Raw genomic sequence first — 17,950 nt, forward strand, 5'->3', positions numbered from 1 at the left:
AAGGTGCAGAAAATGTAGTAGCAGACCACTTGTCTAGGCTTGTTGTGGATACCCTTAATGATTCTCCTCCTGTTAGGGATAGTTTTCCTGATAAACAACTGCTCTTTGTTACCCAATTACCTTGGTATGCAAATATAGTGAACTATCTTGTTACTGGTCGAATGCCCCAACATTGGGGTAAACAAGATCGTTCTAGGTTTTTAGCCGAGGTGAAACACTTATTTTGGGATGATCCTTATTTGTTTAAGTATTGTCCAGACCAGATTATTAGGAGATGTATACCTGAGACTGACCAGTCCAGTATTATTTCCTTTTGTCATGATCATGCTTGTGGGGGTCACTTTAGTGCTAAGAAGACTAATGCTAAGATATTGCAGTGTGGATTCTATTGGCCTTCGTTGTCTAAAGGCTCCCACAGTTACTGTGTTACTTGTGAACGTTGCCAGAAATTAGGAACCATTTTCCGTAGGAACATGATGCCCTTGAACCATATTTTAGTTGTTGAGGTCTTTGATGTGTGGGGTATTGACTTTATGGGTCCATTTCCTAATTATTTTGGTAACTTATACATCCTTGTCGCTGTAGACTATGTCTCTAAGTGGATTGAGGCGGTTCCGTGTAAAACCAACGACCATAGGGTTGTGATTGAGTTCTTGAAAAATAATATACTTACACGTTTTGGTACACCGCGAGCTATAATTAGTGATGGAGGGTCGCACTTTTGTAATGGACCTTTTAGTCTTTTGATGAAGAAATATGGTATTACACATAAGGTAGCTACCCCATATCATCCACGGACTAATGGTCAGGTAGAGGTTTCCAATAGGGAGATAAAGCGTATATTAGAGAAAACAGTTAATCCTAATCGGAAAGACTGGTCGTCTAGGCTTACTGATGTCTTATGGGCTTACCGTACTGCGTTTAAGACCCCCATTGGAATGTCGCATTATCGGCTTGTGTATGGCAAGGAATGTCATTTACCTATTGAGTTAGAACATAGAGCTTATTGGGCTGTTAAGAAGCTAAATTTTTTACTTGACAAGGCAGGAGCCCATAGAAAACTTCAGCTCAATGAGTTGGAAGAGATTCGTATAGATGCTTACGATAGTGCGAAGGAGTATAAGAACAAAATGAAACTTGTGCATGATAGAAATATTTTAAAAAAGTTATTTTCTCCGGGTCAAAAAGTTCTTTATGATACCCGATTGCATCTTTTCCCTGGAAAGTTACGTTCTCGGTGGACAAGTCCTTTTATTGTTCGCACTGTCTTTCCTCATGGAGCTGTTGAGATTGAGACACCGGATGGTAGTAGTTCTTCGAAGGTTAACGGTCAGAGATTGAAACCCTTTTTAGATCCCTTTCCTACAGGTGATGTTGAGGAGGTCCCTCTGGAGGACCATGTTTACCCTTGATTGACCATCGAGGCGATTGTATGTTGTATATTAGTTTTTGATTTCTCTCTTCACCCAAGTACTATCTTTCCAACTTCTCCTCGTGTTATTTTACTTTTGGTACTGCTCTTTCATTAGAAACATTGAGGACAATGTTAGATTTAAGTTTGGGGGTGGATAAGAACTTTTTAGTTGCATTTTTGAAACTTCTAGCATTACATAGTATCCGGTTAGCTAAGTTTACATTCGGTTTCTCACCGAAAATATGGAAATTGGAATTGCTAGGGATAACATTCTTCTGAGACATTAGAGAAAAAGACATTGATATCTTTGACATTCAGGAGAGAACTTGTTCCTTTTATTGGGTAACCATGATGGACCTAACCATCCATGATGGAAAGGCAAGTAGGTCATAAGGAAATGCCAGAAAGACAAAGAAACCTCACAATGTAGTCTTAGTTACTGGATTACGACTCTCTCTCAGTAGAAACTTATCATCATCAACAAACAGAGAGACATAAAAATCTATGAAGAAAGTTGAAGACGTTTAAGGTTTAGAAGCAAGAATAGAAAAGAATAATTCAAAAAAATCAAAGTTGAAGATTGAGTTACAAGAGAAAAGAAAATCAAACGATATACATTGTTGAAGTTCATGATACCAAGACATTACAAGTTGTGAAGATCCAAGTTTTAAAGTCCTTCTCTAATGGCCATGTAAATTGTTGTCTTGTTATTTTTGTTTTCCAAAAAAAAAAAAAAGAGTACATTTAAATTTTGTTTAATAAGGCCACAGGGAAGTAGAAATCTATAAGGAAGTTTCAAGCAAGAAATCGAAGAGAAGAATTAATTTTCAAGGTTCTACGAAGTTCGAGAGTTTATCATCAACAGTTGAAGACCGAAGAAGACGTTGTTTCTACTGAGCACTATGAGAGAGTCGAGGAGAGATGCATATTGGTTGCTTTGTTAGTCCGCTTTCCATCTGGCACAAGATCTTTCTAGCACTGGTTCAACTCATCACACGTAATTAGTCCAGCTGTGTAGCAGATGTCCCTCTCATTTTTATCTCTCTCCTAATCTTATCCAGCTGTAAAGCGGACGCATCTTACAATGTTTATCTAGCTGTGTAGCGGATATCTCTTTATCTAGCAGTGTTGCAGATGTGTCTCCCCCATTCTTTGTTCAGCTTTAGAGCTTGCACCTTTAATTTCTCTGGCATTCTAGTTACTTGGAGATAGGTTGAGAATGTGTATGTCCTCATAGCTCTTTGGATACTTGTGACCAATTAGAAGTCATGGTTTTGTGGGTACACCTCTGGTAAACCCTCCCGAGACTATATCTCAGTCACTAGGGCCACCTAGTGAGTTAGGCTTTTATTTTTATTAGTTTTGCTCGAGGACTAGCAAATAATAGGTTTGGGGGTATTTGATAGACACATTTTTGTGTCTGATTTGTCCTCAATGTTCCGTTTTGTGAGTACTCGATTTTGTACTTATTATGGTTTTTTTGTGTGTTTGTAGGTATTTTGTGGAAATAAATATTGTTGGAAAATTCGGCTCGAGAATTTGCTCGGAGCACCCCCAGGAGGACAATTGTTATACGGACCCCCACTTTTGCTAAGGAGCACCCTGGGCTATATACAACCCAATTTCATTCTCAGCACCCACCTGCTAAGGGCACCCCTACTCTGGATAGGGGCACCCCCTTCTTCTTCCACGTTTAAACAAAATTTGGCGGGAAATTTGCCTTTGCACCTGCGATATTTTGTGGAGCAGAATTGGACGTGATTTTATGTGATTTTTTCACGGGATTGGTTTGCAAATAACCTGTTTCACTTAAACAGGGAAGGTAATTGATTCATGCACGTAAATAATGGAAGAAATCATCACACAGAGGAAGAAATATTTTCTCTGATATTTTGTTTTAATTTCCAGGTAATTTTGGGAAGTTTGTTCGTTGGTATAACGTGTTCGTTGCTGTCATAGAAGAATAAGGAACGTGTTGGAACATATTATCCAGAGAAAACAGCGTGACAAGACAAGAATGGAAAGAAAATTTCTCGAGAATATTTTCATTCACTGCCGAATAAAGAAAGATTACTGTGAGTTATTATGGAGATTTTTCTTCGCCTGTTGAGTATAAATATCACCCTGGGGTAACAGAGAAGAGGACGAGAGTTTGGGGGAGATTAAAGAGCTGTGAAAGTCGAGTTGCAGAAGAATCACCATTTCTGCTGCTGTGAAGAACACCAAGAACATTAGGCGCGCAAAAAATGTCGTTTCTCAACAGTGGAAACGACACACAGGCGAGGGTCGAGAATAAGCGACGGTACTCCGTTCTATCGTTCTTTTCAGTTTGTAACACTTATAACTGTTGCAAACCCGGTTTTTAATAGTTTTTCTCCATTTCATCTTTGTAAACACCCTTTGAGCAATAAAAATGAATTTTGAGTGTGTTTCCAACATGATGATGAGCTAATTCTCCCACAACCAAGGCAATAAGGAAGCTATTCACGCATGAATAATGGGTAACTATTTCATTTTCTCTAATTTTTAATTATAATTCAATCCATCACTGCTCTTGCAGAGTTTTTAATTGTTTACACAATTTTCTTAATTACTTGTGATTCAATTTGATAGATTATACTTTGTTTAATCAATTGATAGTCTATGCTTGGGGAATACAATTAATATTTGAGAATATGTTTGATTAATTGTGAATTAAGAAATAAGGGACTTAAAAAATAATTAGAGTTTTGGATTATTTTCCATAATTTATTCATGTGTGATAGTGGAATCAGTGTCTTGGTTATTCCTAATAATCTTGAATTAAGTTTTGTTTGTTTTTAAATTTCATTAAATCTAAAATCTTTGCTTTCACAAGTCTCAACGAACTTTTTACTACAACTCAATTTGAAATCACATCACTAATCTTTAGCAGTATTGTTTCGATAAGTTTTTTTCACCGGCTAATTTTCTTTGTAAAAGGGTGTTCTTTGCCATTTTGAGTATAAAGAATTGAAGTTTAAAGAATCAATAAAAGCTCTTATTCTTTAATTCATCTTTTTCTTCTGTTATTTCAAGTTTATTGTTGGTTTTTTATCTTATAGTTTAGTCACAAAGAAATCTAGTTTGAGCTAAACGGTAAAACTAGCTAAATCCTAAAGTAAATTAGTATATGAGATGTAAGTTTTGGTACAATAAAGGATTTGGGTCCTAAGTTTAAGAAATTTAGTGTTGTGGTTGTTAACCCATTAGTCAACTAGGTCAATTAACCAAACCCTTAAATCCATTGAATTTGATAGTTATTTTATTTACACATCAGCCACTCCCTTAAAACCATTGAATTATTTGAATTACACGTCTCAGAATGTCTCACATGTCATATCATCATCTGTTTATACTCGAGAGTTGTTTATCTTATTTTCTGTAGCAATTGATTTTGTTGTTATCCTTTCGTTATTATAAGTCCAAATCTATAGGGCTTTCAGTAAAGATATTAAGATCAGATGTTAGAGCACTGCCCGGTCAAACTCGCAAGCGTTGCTATTGTTTTTCAAGTTTAGTTGATCAAAACTATATACTTGATTTGTAGTCTACTTATAGCTATGTCTCGGATTGGGATATAAGTGTGGAGTTGAGCTTTAGACTTCACGACATTCACCAATTGAAGAAGGAGATCTACTGAAGAGCTTGGAGGAACTTCATCATCAAAAGGTATGTGGAGACTAAAACTTATCTATCACTCAGAAGTCTATTCTATTTCTAAATAGACTAAGTCGTATAGATATAATTTTTTTTTTTACATTTTACACATTTGATATTTCGAGCCGAGTTTATCTCGTTTATTTATTTCTCGAAATATGTGTTGGAAGCTTTTAGCTTTAGCTAAGTTCATCATATACTTGACGAGTTTAGTTGGAAATAATTTATTTTTTGGAAACTAAATATTAAGTCAAATATGATCATGTAAAAATTAACTTGAACATCTTATATGATTTGTGTGAGACAATCATTTGATGTCAACTTGGAAATTTTCGTATTGGTCGATTAATCACTTGAAAATTACTTGAAGCTAGTGGTATGTGTAAGATTACCATTGTTGACTTCCAAGGATGTTTGAATGATTAAATGAGAGTTTTAGAACGACTATTATGTCTGGATATAATGCAGGATGTATACATTGTATGTTGACTGTGTAAGTCTAGTTCAGGTCTGGAACTATTGTTTGCGAACCTTGTTTCCGAACTGGTTTACCTGTGAAAAGGTTCAGAGCTGTTATTTGCGTACCTTGTTTGCGAACGGCTGGACAAAGCCAAAGTTCGGAACTGTTATTCGCGTACTCAGTTCGCGAACACAGTGGTCACGTTCTAAAATCGATAAAGTGTGATTTTCATACTCATGAACTCAGTTTACGAAATAAAGTCCCTGGAACTTTAATAGAATAAGGTATGTGAACTAGTTTTACAAACATTGGAATTATGTTCATGATTTGGTTCTTGTATAAGTACTTTGTACAATTACGCACCAAACCGATTTTGTTTCAAATGGTTCATATATATTTCTATGAGATGATGAATATTTGAACAACTCTCTTGAAAAACATTTAGATTCATTTGATTATCTATCATGATTGATTGATCATCAAAAATATTTGATCTAAAAGTGTTAGATGAATATGGCTAAGTTATAAGTATTAATATGGCTAACTTCGGTTAACTATTATTGAGCCAACAAGGTATACACGTTTGGGTACAGTTCATCCATATCTAAATATAGGTATATTTCATTTTTGTGTATCAAGCTAATACCATCTAATGTTGGAGATTGATTGCTTAGTTTCTAAGCAGACTTAGATTGAATCTTAAATCAGGAGTTCATCTAACGGTGAATATCAATTGATTTGTTACGAAGCTTTGTTAGCTTTAATTATAAGCAACCCTGATTTAAAAGACTATATAAGAGAGAATTCTAGCAGCTGGGAAACCTAATCCTCACACGCTCGTGTGTCCTAGTTGTAAACAAGAGTCGATTCTCCGTTAACCTAGGTTTTTCCAAAACCATTATTAGATTAACGATTCGAAGACTTCATTTGGGATTCGTGAAGCCAGATCCAACTATTTTCTCTGTAGTTGCGTATTTTGATTTTACTTGTTTTACCGTATTGAGTTTTATCTTCTCTCAGATTTACTCGAGAATCATCTCCGATAGGTAAGATATAAAAAGTAATCACAACAGTTCTTCGTCTCAGAATCTTGTGATTCCGCAATAACTTCTTCTATTCATCAGTTAGGTTATTGTGAGGTGACTAGTATTTCTAGGCTGCTCTTAGGGAGTATTAGACCGGATTATTAGTTGAGTTTCCTGTTCACCTTGATTTATCTTAAGACGGAAACAAAACCAGAATAAACATATCTGTGGGAGACAAATTTGTTTATAAGTCTTCGTCTTTGGGTCGTACCAACTCTTAGTTGTGGGTGAGATCAGCTAAGGGAATCAAATGCGCAGAGTCCTGTTGGGATTCCAGAGGCGTAAGGAACGCGACTGTACCTTAATCGGTGTGAGACTTTGTTATGGATCAACTACATTCTAGTCCGAAGTTAACTTGTAGTATGCTAGAGTCTGTAGCGGCTTAATACATGGTGGTGATCAAATCTGGACTCGGTCTCCGAGTTTTTCTGCATTTGCGGTTTCCTCGTTAACAAAATTTCTGGTGTCTGTATTATTTATTTTCCGCATTATATTTGTTTATATAATTGAAATATCACAGTTGTGCGTAGTTCAATCAGTTGATAAATCCGACCTTAATTATTGGATAGATCTTGATTGACACTCGGTCGTTGGTCTTTGGTACCATACGAGTTATTCTCATATCAATCAGTCTCACGTATTTCTACCTAGTTGATTTACTTATTGTATTGAGAAAGAGATAAAGCTCTTTGATATCTTTCTTGATTGAGTCTCACTTTTAAGTGTGCTCTCAGAAATATATTGGAGTTTAGTCCATACATATTGCCGAACGAAATATTGGGTATGGTTTTTATACTCCCGCGTTTTCATCAGAGTGCACTTAAATTGCTTGTAAGGTATTAAAAAGTGTTGTTGTCAAACTAAACCTACAACTCCAAATATGTGTGATATTGATGACGCGACTGTCAACTGATCCATTTCCATGGCCTTCTAACCAAAGTTATTGGTCTGTCGCTGGCCAATAATAAATGCAGTAGCTCTCTAATCTCTACCCATAGTCCGGAAGCATACAGAGGTTGATTCTCGATTGAAGCGGGCATGAATTAAAATTACTTCAAATCTTAACAATCTTGAAATTGTTTGATTATGGTAGTGTTTATGGGTGAAAACGATTTATGTTGGTTTTGGTAAATTCGTGCATGTGGATGAGAAACGAGTCTAAACCCTAAACAATGTACTGCATGGGAGTACTTTTGATTCGAGAGATCAATCTGTACGATCCTGGCCTAAACCAAGAAACGGCCGTTCCAGGCTTGCTTAGGTCACAAGGTGAAGGAGAAGGGTTGGTCTTAGGGAGGGAAGCGAAGAAAGTGTTGAGACCAGAATCGTTGATCCTGAAGGTGTGGTTGCTTATGACTTGTATAAGAAAGTAGAACTGGCTAGCCGAATGGAAATCTACCAGGTGATTTCTGGATACTATGTTGTTCTCCGACCAGAACTTCTGTTTTTTGGTGGAAATATGTGAAACCTATTTATACAAGTCATATTGAAATGTACCCTGGTCTCGTAGGAAGTGGAAACGATTGAGTGGTGGAAGAATGGAGTAACGTGACCGTCAGACATTATGCTTCCATGATGAAGGAAGTGTATTCGTTTACACAGTTACTTCTCACCATCACTAGTTGTCCCGCTTCATGACACTTTCTTGTAACGGGCGCATTGCACGCCGCACGCTGTAAATCGCCAGACCAATACCCTGATGAGTATCCCCCAGTTTGTGACATGTTTGATGTCTCGAGTGTTTTCGTGGAAAACATGGAACACTTTGCTACGTGTGGCAAGTCAAATTCAGGGGACTTGCCGCAGGAAAATAACATGTGATGATATTAGGATCGTTTTGGCTGGTCGCCTAAAACTTGCCACAGGCCTGTCAGTTCGGTGGCGAACTTGTACGGCCGAGATTGCATCTCATGAGGAAAGGTAGCCTTTGATTATGGCTACCTTCTTTTGGCGCCTGATAATGGCATAGTGGCGCCTTTAGCGCATGCCAGTGGCACTGCGGCATGGCTGGCATAGTTCATGCATGCCAGTGGCACGGTGAAATGGCTGGCATAGTTTGTGCACGCCAGTGACACTGTGGTGTAAGTGGCGCCTGACATAGCCCTGGCCACCAAATTTTTGGCACATTGGTGTTAGACTCGAATGTGGTGTGAAAATATCAGTTTCAGTGGCCACATCGATCCCAATGTTTTGTGGAACATTGTTTGGCTCGGTTGGCGTAGCAACTTTGCCTAAATTAGGGTTTGGCATGCTGAAACCCTAATTAGCGCATATGGCATGCGACATGTGGTCGTGGCACAACGGCGTTTCATGTAGACGGTGTCAGAGCCATTCCAAAAGAACCATAGTCAGGTCGTTATGTGAAAATGACCACAGGAGTCAATATTTCCACGAGTGGCATGTTGTGATGCCTTTATTAGGGTTTCCACGGCTCGTGCCATGTTGTGGGCCCGGAGTGGCATCGTTTATGCCACGACTAGAATTAGGGTTTCAGCCACCGCCGCTAGAGCATGGTCGTGCTTCTGGTTAGGATAGCCAAATTGAAGTCCGTTGTGAAACTGGTCACGCACGGAGAGTGGTTTGGCAGGTTTAGCATGCTGTCGCGGTAAGTGGCGCGTTTGGCATGTGCACTTGGCATGCCTGTTTGGCGTGTGTGATTGTCATGCTCGTTTTGGCATGTTTGGCATGATGTTAGTATGTTGGCGCGGTTTTGGGAAGCTAACTTGGTATGGCGAGCTTTTGACACAATTTCCACCTCTTTTAAAGCTGTGGCAGGTTTAGAGTAACCTGATTGGTCAATGAAAGTAGGGGGCCGGCCAAGCACGGGCGTGGCTACCCTTTTGGCGCGCGTGGTAGGTTTAATGTGACCTGATTGGTCGATAGAGAATAGGGCAGGCAAATATGGGCCCAGCCACAACTCATTGGGAGTGTGACAGTTTTAAAGCGACCTGATTGGTCGGCAAAGGAATAAGGGCCGGTTGGGTAGCATGGGGCGTGGCCAAATGGCGTCGGCTAGCCTATGGAATGACCACACTTCCCTCATTGTTGCTACTACTCCGCGGCTTTGTTTATTCTTTGCTTTTTGACTGAGTATTCCATGCAAGGATCTTAATCTTGATACTTGGAAATTTGCGCTACTCTGTTGCGAGTGAACACTAATCCGTCATGCCATATCAATATTAAGAGTTCTGCTGGGGAACTGAACACGGGAAAAGTACTCAAGGGGCCTTATATTAGTGAATAATATAAGCAATGTGTTGAAATTTTACAGAGTATCTGGGATCTTTGCTACATGCACCATTATGAGTAATTTTCATGTGAACATATTGAATTGCTCAATAAATGCGCCAGTGAAGAGGTTGGACACTCATCACTTTTGTATGGCTCCGTTTCTTGACGGAGTGACGGAACATTAAATGCTAGGTTTTACAATTTTAGCCCTGACCTAAAAACCACCAAAAACAAATAATCTTAACTGATTTTGTAATCATCCTCAGGATATGATCTATCTCTAACCATAGGATTTTCTTCTCTAAGAACTTGTTCTTTTCCACTCTTGATTCATTGAAATTTATTGATTCAAACCTATATATAAGCATGCTAAAATATATTTCTCCTTGATTCTTAATTGGTAACCTCTTTATATTGATCATGAGTTTTATTTTTTTATTTTTTGGACAAGAATGGTGGTGAATTTTTGATTCGTAAGTATACAACATCAGTTCTTCATCGATTAATTAGCAACATGCTTATCAGATCCATAATGTTCATTGAACTAAATACTTGTTGGGTTATTTGGGATTGATAAGGTTTCGTTTTTCTGTGTATTCTTGATGAATGGTGAACATATATGATTTTTCTAACGGCCTAACTTAACTTTCCTAACGGTTTAGTTACTTGATTTAGTTGATTAACGAGTCAACGACCCAAATATTAAGATGGACAAACTTAGGATCCAAACCTTTTACTATACCAAAACTTACGACCCAAACACTAATTTAATCCGAAGCCTAATAAATATAAATTTTAAAGCAATTGGTGGAGGAAGTAAATATTTTCTTTGAAGATCTCATGTTAGATCAGCCATGCATTGGATCACATTCACATAGTTCCTGAAAATTGATGTAATTTACAAAAAAAAAAAAAAGATCTTTACATCTGACGACTTTCTCTCAATGTAAGTAAACTTCATGCGGCAGTTTCTTCATCAACTACTTCCCTCTCCGGCATTTTATTACTTGTATATAATACATAACCACGTCATCATTAAGGTCTAGCTATGCCTCGATGTCCAGCAGTTATCTATCGGAAGCAAGACACACAAATCGGAAAAAGTCAACATTGTTTATTCTAGTCCAGTCCACCATGACTTTATAACCCGATAAAGAGGTCGGCAAGGAGTTATAATGATCAAGAAATCAAATCCGAGTCGAGTAATATAATAAGACAACGTATAGATGGATACCTGTTTGTGTTGGGACACAAATTCTGCCCCAGAATTAGATTTCCTAAGTTTTTCTACTGACTCATGACTGCCTTGCAAACAATCTTCATAAACTATTATCAACTCTTCTGCTACCTGCTTAATTGGAGAAACAATTATATGAAAATTCAAGATTCCAGACATAAACAAACCATTAACCCTATGTATTTCTTGATTACGGAACGCCAAGGCAAGAAAATAAAATCACTACAATTTTAAAAGAGTGGGTGGGAAAAAAAGAAGAAGTACTTCTTCAATGCTACCATCATCGATCTCCGTATTAAAACAAAGCAACATTTTCTCATCCAACATGTGTTCCAAATCATCAACATATAACGGTACTGTAAAACACACACACACCCAAAAAAGAACAAAAAAAAACAACTAATTTAAACTGTTAATACCAATCAAAAGATCATATCCACAAATTAAATTTACTAAACCCGGACGTACCTTTAGATAAAGAAAACCAAGAGAAGATATCATTCACAAATTGTTCTGATTTCTGACGAGAATCTCTTCCACCCCATTCGTTTTTTATGGCAAGTTGAAGTCCAATCCATCTAGAAAGAATCAAATTAATCCCTTCAATGAATACAGATATAAATTCAGGTCTTAATTGTTGATGAGAAGAAGTTAGATAATGTCCATTATTGGAATTCATGAAGCTTTCTCTCTAATTTAGAGAGAGAGAAAGAAAGATGAAGCAGTCAGCAGGTGGAAGAAAGAAGTTCTCAATTGTGTAGAAGAAAGAAAGAATCAAAATTGGGTTTGATTATTATTAGCAATTTAAAATTCAAGAGGAAAGAGAGAAACAGGGTGAGTGGCGCGAAATGGAAGGATCAAATACTTTTCTATTTATAGCAGTTAGTACCAACCGCGAAATCTCGACTCATGCCAACTCAGTAACTCGTTGTTGAACTCAGTAATAACGTGTTTTGGTGAGTCGGTCCACACGCTTTCTCAGCTTAAGAAGTTTCCTGGTAGTTTCCTATTTAATACATAATTCACACGCAACAGGATTCTTTTAGGGTTCGGATTTCGTTCTCTCTGCATCTCTATCTCTATATATTATTAAGCTGCACGAGAGAATTATCATTATTCAAGGCGGTGAAATCCGATAAAGATCGTCCATCTTCTTCTGTTAATCGATCAAGAATCAGTACAAACATCCTGTAAAAGACGAAGATCGAAGGTCGGAGACAAAGAATAGGGAGTTAAATCTGGTTGAAGAAGAAAGAAGAAAAGAATCGAGAATTGAGGCAGTTGTTAATTAGATTAAAGAAAAAAATCTATTGTAATTTTCATATCAGATTTTTGTATTTGTAAATTGTAATGGCTGTTTATGTGAAATTCAAAAGTGTAAAGGATTTCTTCTCTGTTCCTGTGACTAGTGCTTATACATCTGTTTCTGAATTGAAATCACTTATTCGTCATTCCAAAAAATATGGTCATGGCAAAGATTATGATATTATTATCACAAATCCTCTAACAAACGAAGGTTCGTTTCTATATTTTTAATCCGTTTGAATTCAATGATTAATTTAACTTTAATATTTGATTTCTTAAGATATCTGTGTCTAGGGTTTGGATAAATCCTTCAAAATTAATAACGAATGCAAAATTAGGGTTTTGAATCTTCATAAGAATCTGTCCCCTTTGAGAATTGAGATTTCGAGAGTGATTTTTTTGTCAATTGCATTTTGAATCTTTAACTGCAATTTCAGACTATAGCGATGATGAATTGATTCTGAGAAATAGCTCAGTTTTGGTTCGGCGAATTCCTGGAGTGCCTCCCCCCAGTATTGTCATCAAATCAAAAAAAGAGTAAGCATCTTTAAACCAGAATACTTTTTGATTTTATTGCGCCCTTTGTTGGATTTTTTGTCTGGTAAGTGTTGGTTGTAACATGTTCATGTGTTTCTCTACAGGGAGGAAGAGGAGGAGGAGAAAATGGAGGCTAAAAAAGCACTTGAGGCTCAAGAAGAACGAAGTAACTCCAAATTAAACAATGAAACTGTTTTAACCTCGCAGTCTCAAGGTGTCAGCAATGTTTCTAAGGGTGGAATATCGACCATGAGTAGCAGTTTTGGACCTACTGGTACTTCTTTTCTTTAACCCAACATTGTATTATTGAATATGGTTGATCTGTTAGCCAGAAGTCAAGATAGATTTGTGTTTAACATGAATTGAAAGAAACCATATTAGTATTTTATGAGTTTATCGACTTCTGAGGAAAGCATGAATGTGACAGAACTTCAGAGTCATAATTATTTGTAATTAGCTACTTAAACAAGAATCATCACAATACTTCTTTTAGTTTCTCGTAGAATTTAGTGAATTGGTTAGGCTTTGAGTCTTATAGATGTAAAATCTAGTTAGCGAATTCATATGTGGGAACCTGGGGAAGTGTAGCACCCTTCCTCTTTGTTGAGGAGGGGTTCTGTAGGAAGGGGGAAAATTAAATCTAGATGACTGTTTCTCTGGTTGTTTCTTAATTGTGCATTTTCTTATAAACAGCCAATAATACAAATCTCACCTACTTCGCTTTATGTTTTGTTTGATAGGCCAAGGAAATTTCAGGGTACCACCAGAAGGCTACATATGTTACAGATGCCGGGTTCCTGGTATGTCCAAAAATCTGAATAATATGCCTGTTTGTTTGTCTTTTCTGTTTCGATAAGTCCACATGAAAATTTTGACTGGTTGTTGTATCTATATTCAGGGCATTTTATTCAGCACTGTCCTACCAATGGTGATCCTGAATACTACATAAAACGCCTGAGGCCTCCCACTGGTATCCCAAAGTCCATGTTAATGGTGAATGCTGACGGCTCATATGCATTGCCAGGTGCAGTTGCTGTTATGAAGCCCAATGGGTAAGTTGGTTTCTCTGATATATACAGGTTGGTTTAGTTCTTCTTCTTTGTTGTATAAATACAAATTAACTTAAATTTTATTTGAATCAGGGCTGCTTCTGAGAAGGAAGTTGAAAGCATACCCTCTGCTTCAGGGCGAGTTATGAATTTTCCTCCAGAACTCTACTGCCCATTGTGTAAAGAAGTGATGAAAGACGCGGTACTTACAAGAAAGTGTTGTTTTCAGAGTTTCTGCAATGAATGTAAGAAATCTTTATCTCTTTTCACTAGAGTATTCTTACTCTTCTTTCTCGGTATGCAAGTAATTGACTGCTCGACTCACTAATGTACTTGAATTAAATCAGGTATCAGAGGCAACATTATTTCAAAATCTATGTGTATTTGTGGGGTGAAAAATATACCTGTGGATGACCTCATTCCTAACAAAACACTTAGGGACACCATCAACAGCTATCTCAAATCAAGTGATAGTAGTGCAGGAAACACGAAAAGCACACTTACTACTGAAGGTATACACTTTCATCTTTACTTTTTTCTAGTCAGTTTAGGTTTTATACTCAAACATGCTTCTTTTAGTTTTATAGTTTTTGTGCACTCTAAACATGTATTTTTGATGTTCAGATGCAGGGTCTGCTCGTTCTTCTTCGCTACCAAAAATCTCATCACCTGCTGATTGTGGCGGTTCAAAGACAGAGAAGATACTATCATCTGTTAAAGAAGAAATTTCTGATGCCAAGGAGGTAGCTAATGAAGGAAATCATGTTGGGGTGCTTCAGCAGTCGCTTGAAAAAGGCAAATCTAAAGATGAAGCTCAGTCATCGATTCAAAAGGAACAGAGTAGTGCTTCATTGGTGCAAAAGGAAGTGCAACAGAGGAAGCCTCCTTGTGATTTAGGAAACAAGAAGAAGAAGGAGAAGAAAAGCTTCTCGAGTCTTGGCGGTAAGCCGCTTGCAGATGGAGATTTGTTTTGGGGAACTTCTGAAGCTATTGCAGCTGAAAATTATATGGGGCCTTTCAGCACTTCTGCATATAACAACTCATACTGGGGTATGCAGTACGGAATGCATGGATATATGGCTCCTTACAATTATTATGGTTATAGTCATACAGCTGCTCCTTATGGAGGAATGTATACTCAGAACCCCTTTGGAGGAGAGCAAGGGCCATATGCTCCATGTGAGAGGTATCTTCTTCTTCTTTTTATAGACGGCTGAAAGTTAATTTTGGTAGTAGGACAGCAAAGAGATTCTTTTTGTCATGTTAATTTTGGTCTTTACTTTTCTTTCTGCAGGGAACATATTAAAGATCAAGAGTTCAGTAAAGAAGTTAGCAGAAGTGCAGACCGTTCATCAATCAAAGCTAACGTATGTTCTTGTATATTTATGCTTATCTTTATTGTCTCTATGTACTACAGATGTTGGCTGCTTAGAGAAAGTTTTTGTATCGCAGCGAAGTTTTCTTTATCTTTCAGAAAATTAAATGATGTAATTTCTGTTGCCAACTTCTCCAAATTATTCTGTTATACGTCAAAAAGCTCGTAATTTTTGTCCCGTCAATGCAATACCTACAAATACGAGACACACAATATAGTGTCAGACGCAAATAGGTCTAAAAACCGATTCGCAGTACTTGGGATACGGTTGGGGTCTTGATTCATATACTGACGGTGGGAGTCTTGATTCATATATTGACGGTGGGAGCGAGGAGTATCTTTTCCTCGAGCTAAATGAAATGAGTTTATGCAATCTTTGTGGATGAACAAGACTCAAATTGCGCTCGTTCTTTTCTTGCGGCCCATTTCTTTAAGTTGTTTTTTCCTTAATTTAGCTCATGTACTTGCAGCACATTTAGCAGTTTGACGGGTGTTTATTTCCTTGTCTGTAACTTAGTGTTTAACTGCCGTTTGTTTCCGTTAATTATAGGAAGCTCAGAAGAGGCCTATGACTAAGAAATCTCACAGTAATGAAAATATCGATCAACACACATCAAGAACAAAATCGAGCAGCCAAGGAAAGCAGAGCAGAGTTACACCAGACTCGAGCAGCCAAGGTAAGAGGAGCGGAGTTACACCAGACCGTTGTGATTATAGTAGTGATGTTGATAATGGCGATGATGAGAGGAATTTTAAGAGAAATCGGTTTTGGTATTAGTCTTCTTCGACTTCACAAAATAAGAGGCAGAGGCAGAGCTACATGAAAAAGGTTCATTTGAGAGGATAACAATCACAACAAATGCGTATTGTTAGATATATGAATATGAATGTTAAACATGGTCCAGAAGGGCAGAACAAAATACTCAAGGAGATTGAAGATCCGTCTCTTCGTCTCCATGTTTCTCGAAGACATTTAGTCTTTCACTGTCTTCCATGCTACATGGAATTATGAAAATGAATGTAAAAATCCATGAACATGTATTCATTTTTTTTTATATAAGAAGTAATGAAATGAATGAGTTTATTTTACTCTTCGACAACCTCATTGCCTCATGATGTTATACTTGTATTATTTTTTTTTACTTCCCTTCAGGCAATGCCTTTTTTTTTCTTTTGTTGGGAACCTACCAAGCATGAACAATTAAGACCCAACTGACCCAACTCTCTTTCTCTTATTAACAAAGCTAGACCAATGTAGTCAATATCGGCGGATATTTCGGTGAAATATCGAATATCGCTCTGGAGCGATACGAGAAGCAGTATATCGGCGATATGAGCCGATCCGAAAATTGTACGATAATCCGGTATTGGTAAATTAGTCGCTTTATATAAAGATTAAGGATATTTTCCCGATAATATCGTATAATGACTCGTATGATTTTGATTAAAATTGTAATATCCTTGTTTAATTATCATTTTAGGTCGTAAACTTTAAAGTTATTAAAGTTACTCTCCTGTTTCTAGTTTGAACTTGTACAATAATCATTTTAGGTAGTGAACTTTAAAATTATTGAAGTTACTCTTTTGTGTTTTTGATAAAATTAATTGTATCTATTACTAACTTAACGGAAAATGTTTGTTATAAAATTATAGTCTTCAATTTTGGAACCGATATCATACCGATATTTCAACGGTAATATCCCGATATATAGTCGTACAGTGTATCGGTCCCGTTCGAGATAAACCGATATCTGATATTAACTACATTGAGCTAGACTCATTGCCCGGTAGAGCACAAATGGGATATCAAATGTTAGCGGGGATACCAATTCAAAATTTTTTTGGTTAGGATTAATTTGTTTTATATGGTTTGATATTTCCTGAATAGCATTAGTGTATGATTATCTATTAAATAAAAACTTCTTCTCTTTCAAAAAAAAAAAAAAAAAAAAAAAAAAAAGAGAATAATCTATTAAAGGTTAAGTAAATTTTCGGGTGTCAAGTTTGAAAGTAGGCTGGTAGATCATAGATGAGCTCCCATGGCTATTAGCAAAAACCCAAACTATACCACTACTTATATTTTCACCACTTAATTTAAGCTTCCCCAACTATTTTCCTTCTTTCCCATGAATAAAAAACTCTATCTCTTCTCGAAACTTTGTTATCATACGATTCATAACACATTGATTTATTTGATATTATCTTGCTTCATGTTTTGCTCTATTTTTCATGTTTAAACGGTTTGCTTCTGCTTTCTATCTTACTTTTTATTTATTTTTATTGCACTAAGCCTCTAAAATTTTTGTAGTGGCAGGAAATCCTACGACTACACCCCTTGAATAATCTATATACTAAACTATGAAATCATGATGAAGAACACTTATACGAATTTTATTAAGTTTAGAAATCAATACAAAGAAAGAAGATAAAACTCTAACTTGGGGAGCAAATAACTTTCTCTCTCCTAAAATTCTATCTCAACTCTCCAAAAGATCTCTCCCTCAACACAGTGGTAGTTGGTCATATATATAGGAGTTTTACATAGTGGAGGACAGCTAATAAAGCCCCTACTTTCGGAT

At 36.9% G+C, this 17,950-nt stretch overlaps 2 protein-coding genes across 3 annotated transcripts; one reads left to right on the forward strand and one right to left on the reverse strand.

Annotated features, from left to right (window-relative positions):
• Nucleotides 1-10,672: 10,672 nt before the first annotated feature.
• LOC113347140 (pre-rRNA-processing protein TSR2 homolog) lies at nt 10,673-11,938 on the reverse strand. 2 transcript variants are annotated; one of them, XM_026590730.1, is made up of 4 exons: nt 11,574-11,938; nt 11,370-11,461; nt 11,103-11,219; nt 10,673-10,939 (listed from the first exon to the last, which is right to left on the reverse strand). In XM_026590730.1, exons 1-4 carry the CDS (start codon nt 11,782-11,784, stop codon nt 10,904-10,906), a joined length of 456 nt encoding a protein of 151 aa, XP_026446515.1. In that variant the 5' UTR covers nt 11,785-11,938; the 3' UTR covers nt 10,673-10,903. The 2 variants fall into 2 exon arrangements, with proteins under 2 accessions (XP_026446515.1, XP_026446516.1); XM_026590731.1 differs by having other exon boundaries at nt 11,103-11,216; nt 11,574-11,923.
• A 162-nt stretch (nt 11,939-12,100) lies between these two features.
• LOC113347139 (E3 ubiquitin ligase PQT3-like) lies at nt 12,101-16,414 on the forward strand. The gene is made up of 10 exons (XM_026590729.1): nt 12,101-12,621; nt 12,848-12,947; nt 13,052-13,221; nt 13,688-13,747; nt 13,846-13,999; nt 14,090-14,241; nt 14,344-14,508; nt 14,621-15,182; nt 15,291-15,363; nt 15,922-16,414. The coding sequence occupies exons 1-10, from the start codon at nt 12,456-12,458 to the stop codon at nt 16,147-16,149; spliced, it is 1,830 nt and encodes a 609-aa protein (XP_026446514.1). The 5' UTR covers nt 12,101-12,455; the 3' UTR covers nt 16,150-16,414.
• The last annotated feature ends 1,536 nt before the right edge of the window (nt 16,415-17,950 follow it).

This window comes from Papaver somniferum, chromosome 2, assembly GCF_003573695.1.
Source record: "Papaver somniferum cultivar HN1 chromosome 2, ASM357369v1, whole genome shotgun sequence".
Lineage (NCBI taxonomy): Eukaryota > Viridiplantae > Streptophyta > Magnoliopsida > Ranunculales > Papaveraceae > Papaver > Papaver somniferum.

Coding starts and splice junctions, on each gene's coding strand:
- LOC113347140 (XM_026590730.1), bottom strand. CDS start 11,784: ATGAATTCCAATAATGGACATTATCTAACTTCTTCTCATCAACAATTA. Junction 11,462..11,573: donor TTGGTTTTCTTTATCTAAAG/GTACGTCCGGGT, acceptor TGTGTTTTACAG/TACCGTTATATGTTGATGAT. Junction 11,220..11,369: donor ATGATGGTAGCATTGAAGAA/GTACTTCTTCTT, acceptor TCTCCAATTAAG/CAGGTAGCAGAAGAGTTGAT.
- LOC113347139 (XM_026590729.1), top strand. CDS start 12,456: ATGGCTGTTTATGTGAAATTCAAAAGTGTAAAGGATTTCTTCTCTGTT. Junction 12,948..13,051: donor GTCATCAAATCAAAAAAAGA/GTAAGCATCTTT, acceptor GTTTCTCTACAG/GGAGGAAGAGGAGGAGGAGA. Junction 15,364..15,921: donor GTTCATCAATCAAAGCTAAC/GTATGTTCTTGT, acceptor CGTTAATTATAG/GAAGCTCAGAAGAGGCCTAT.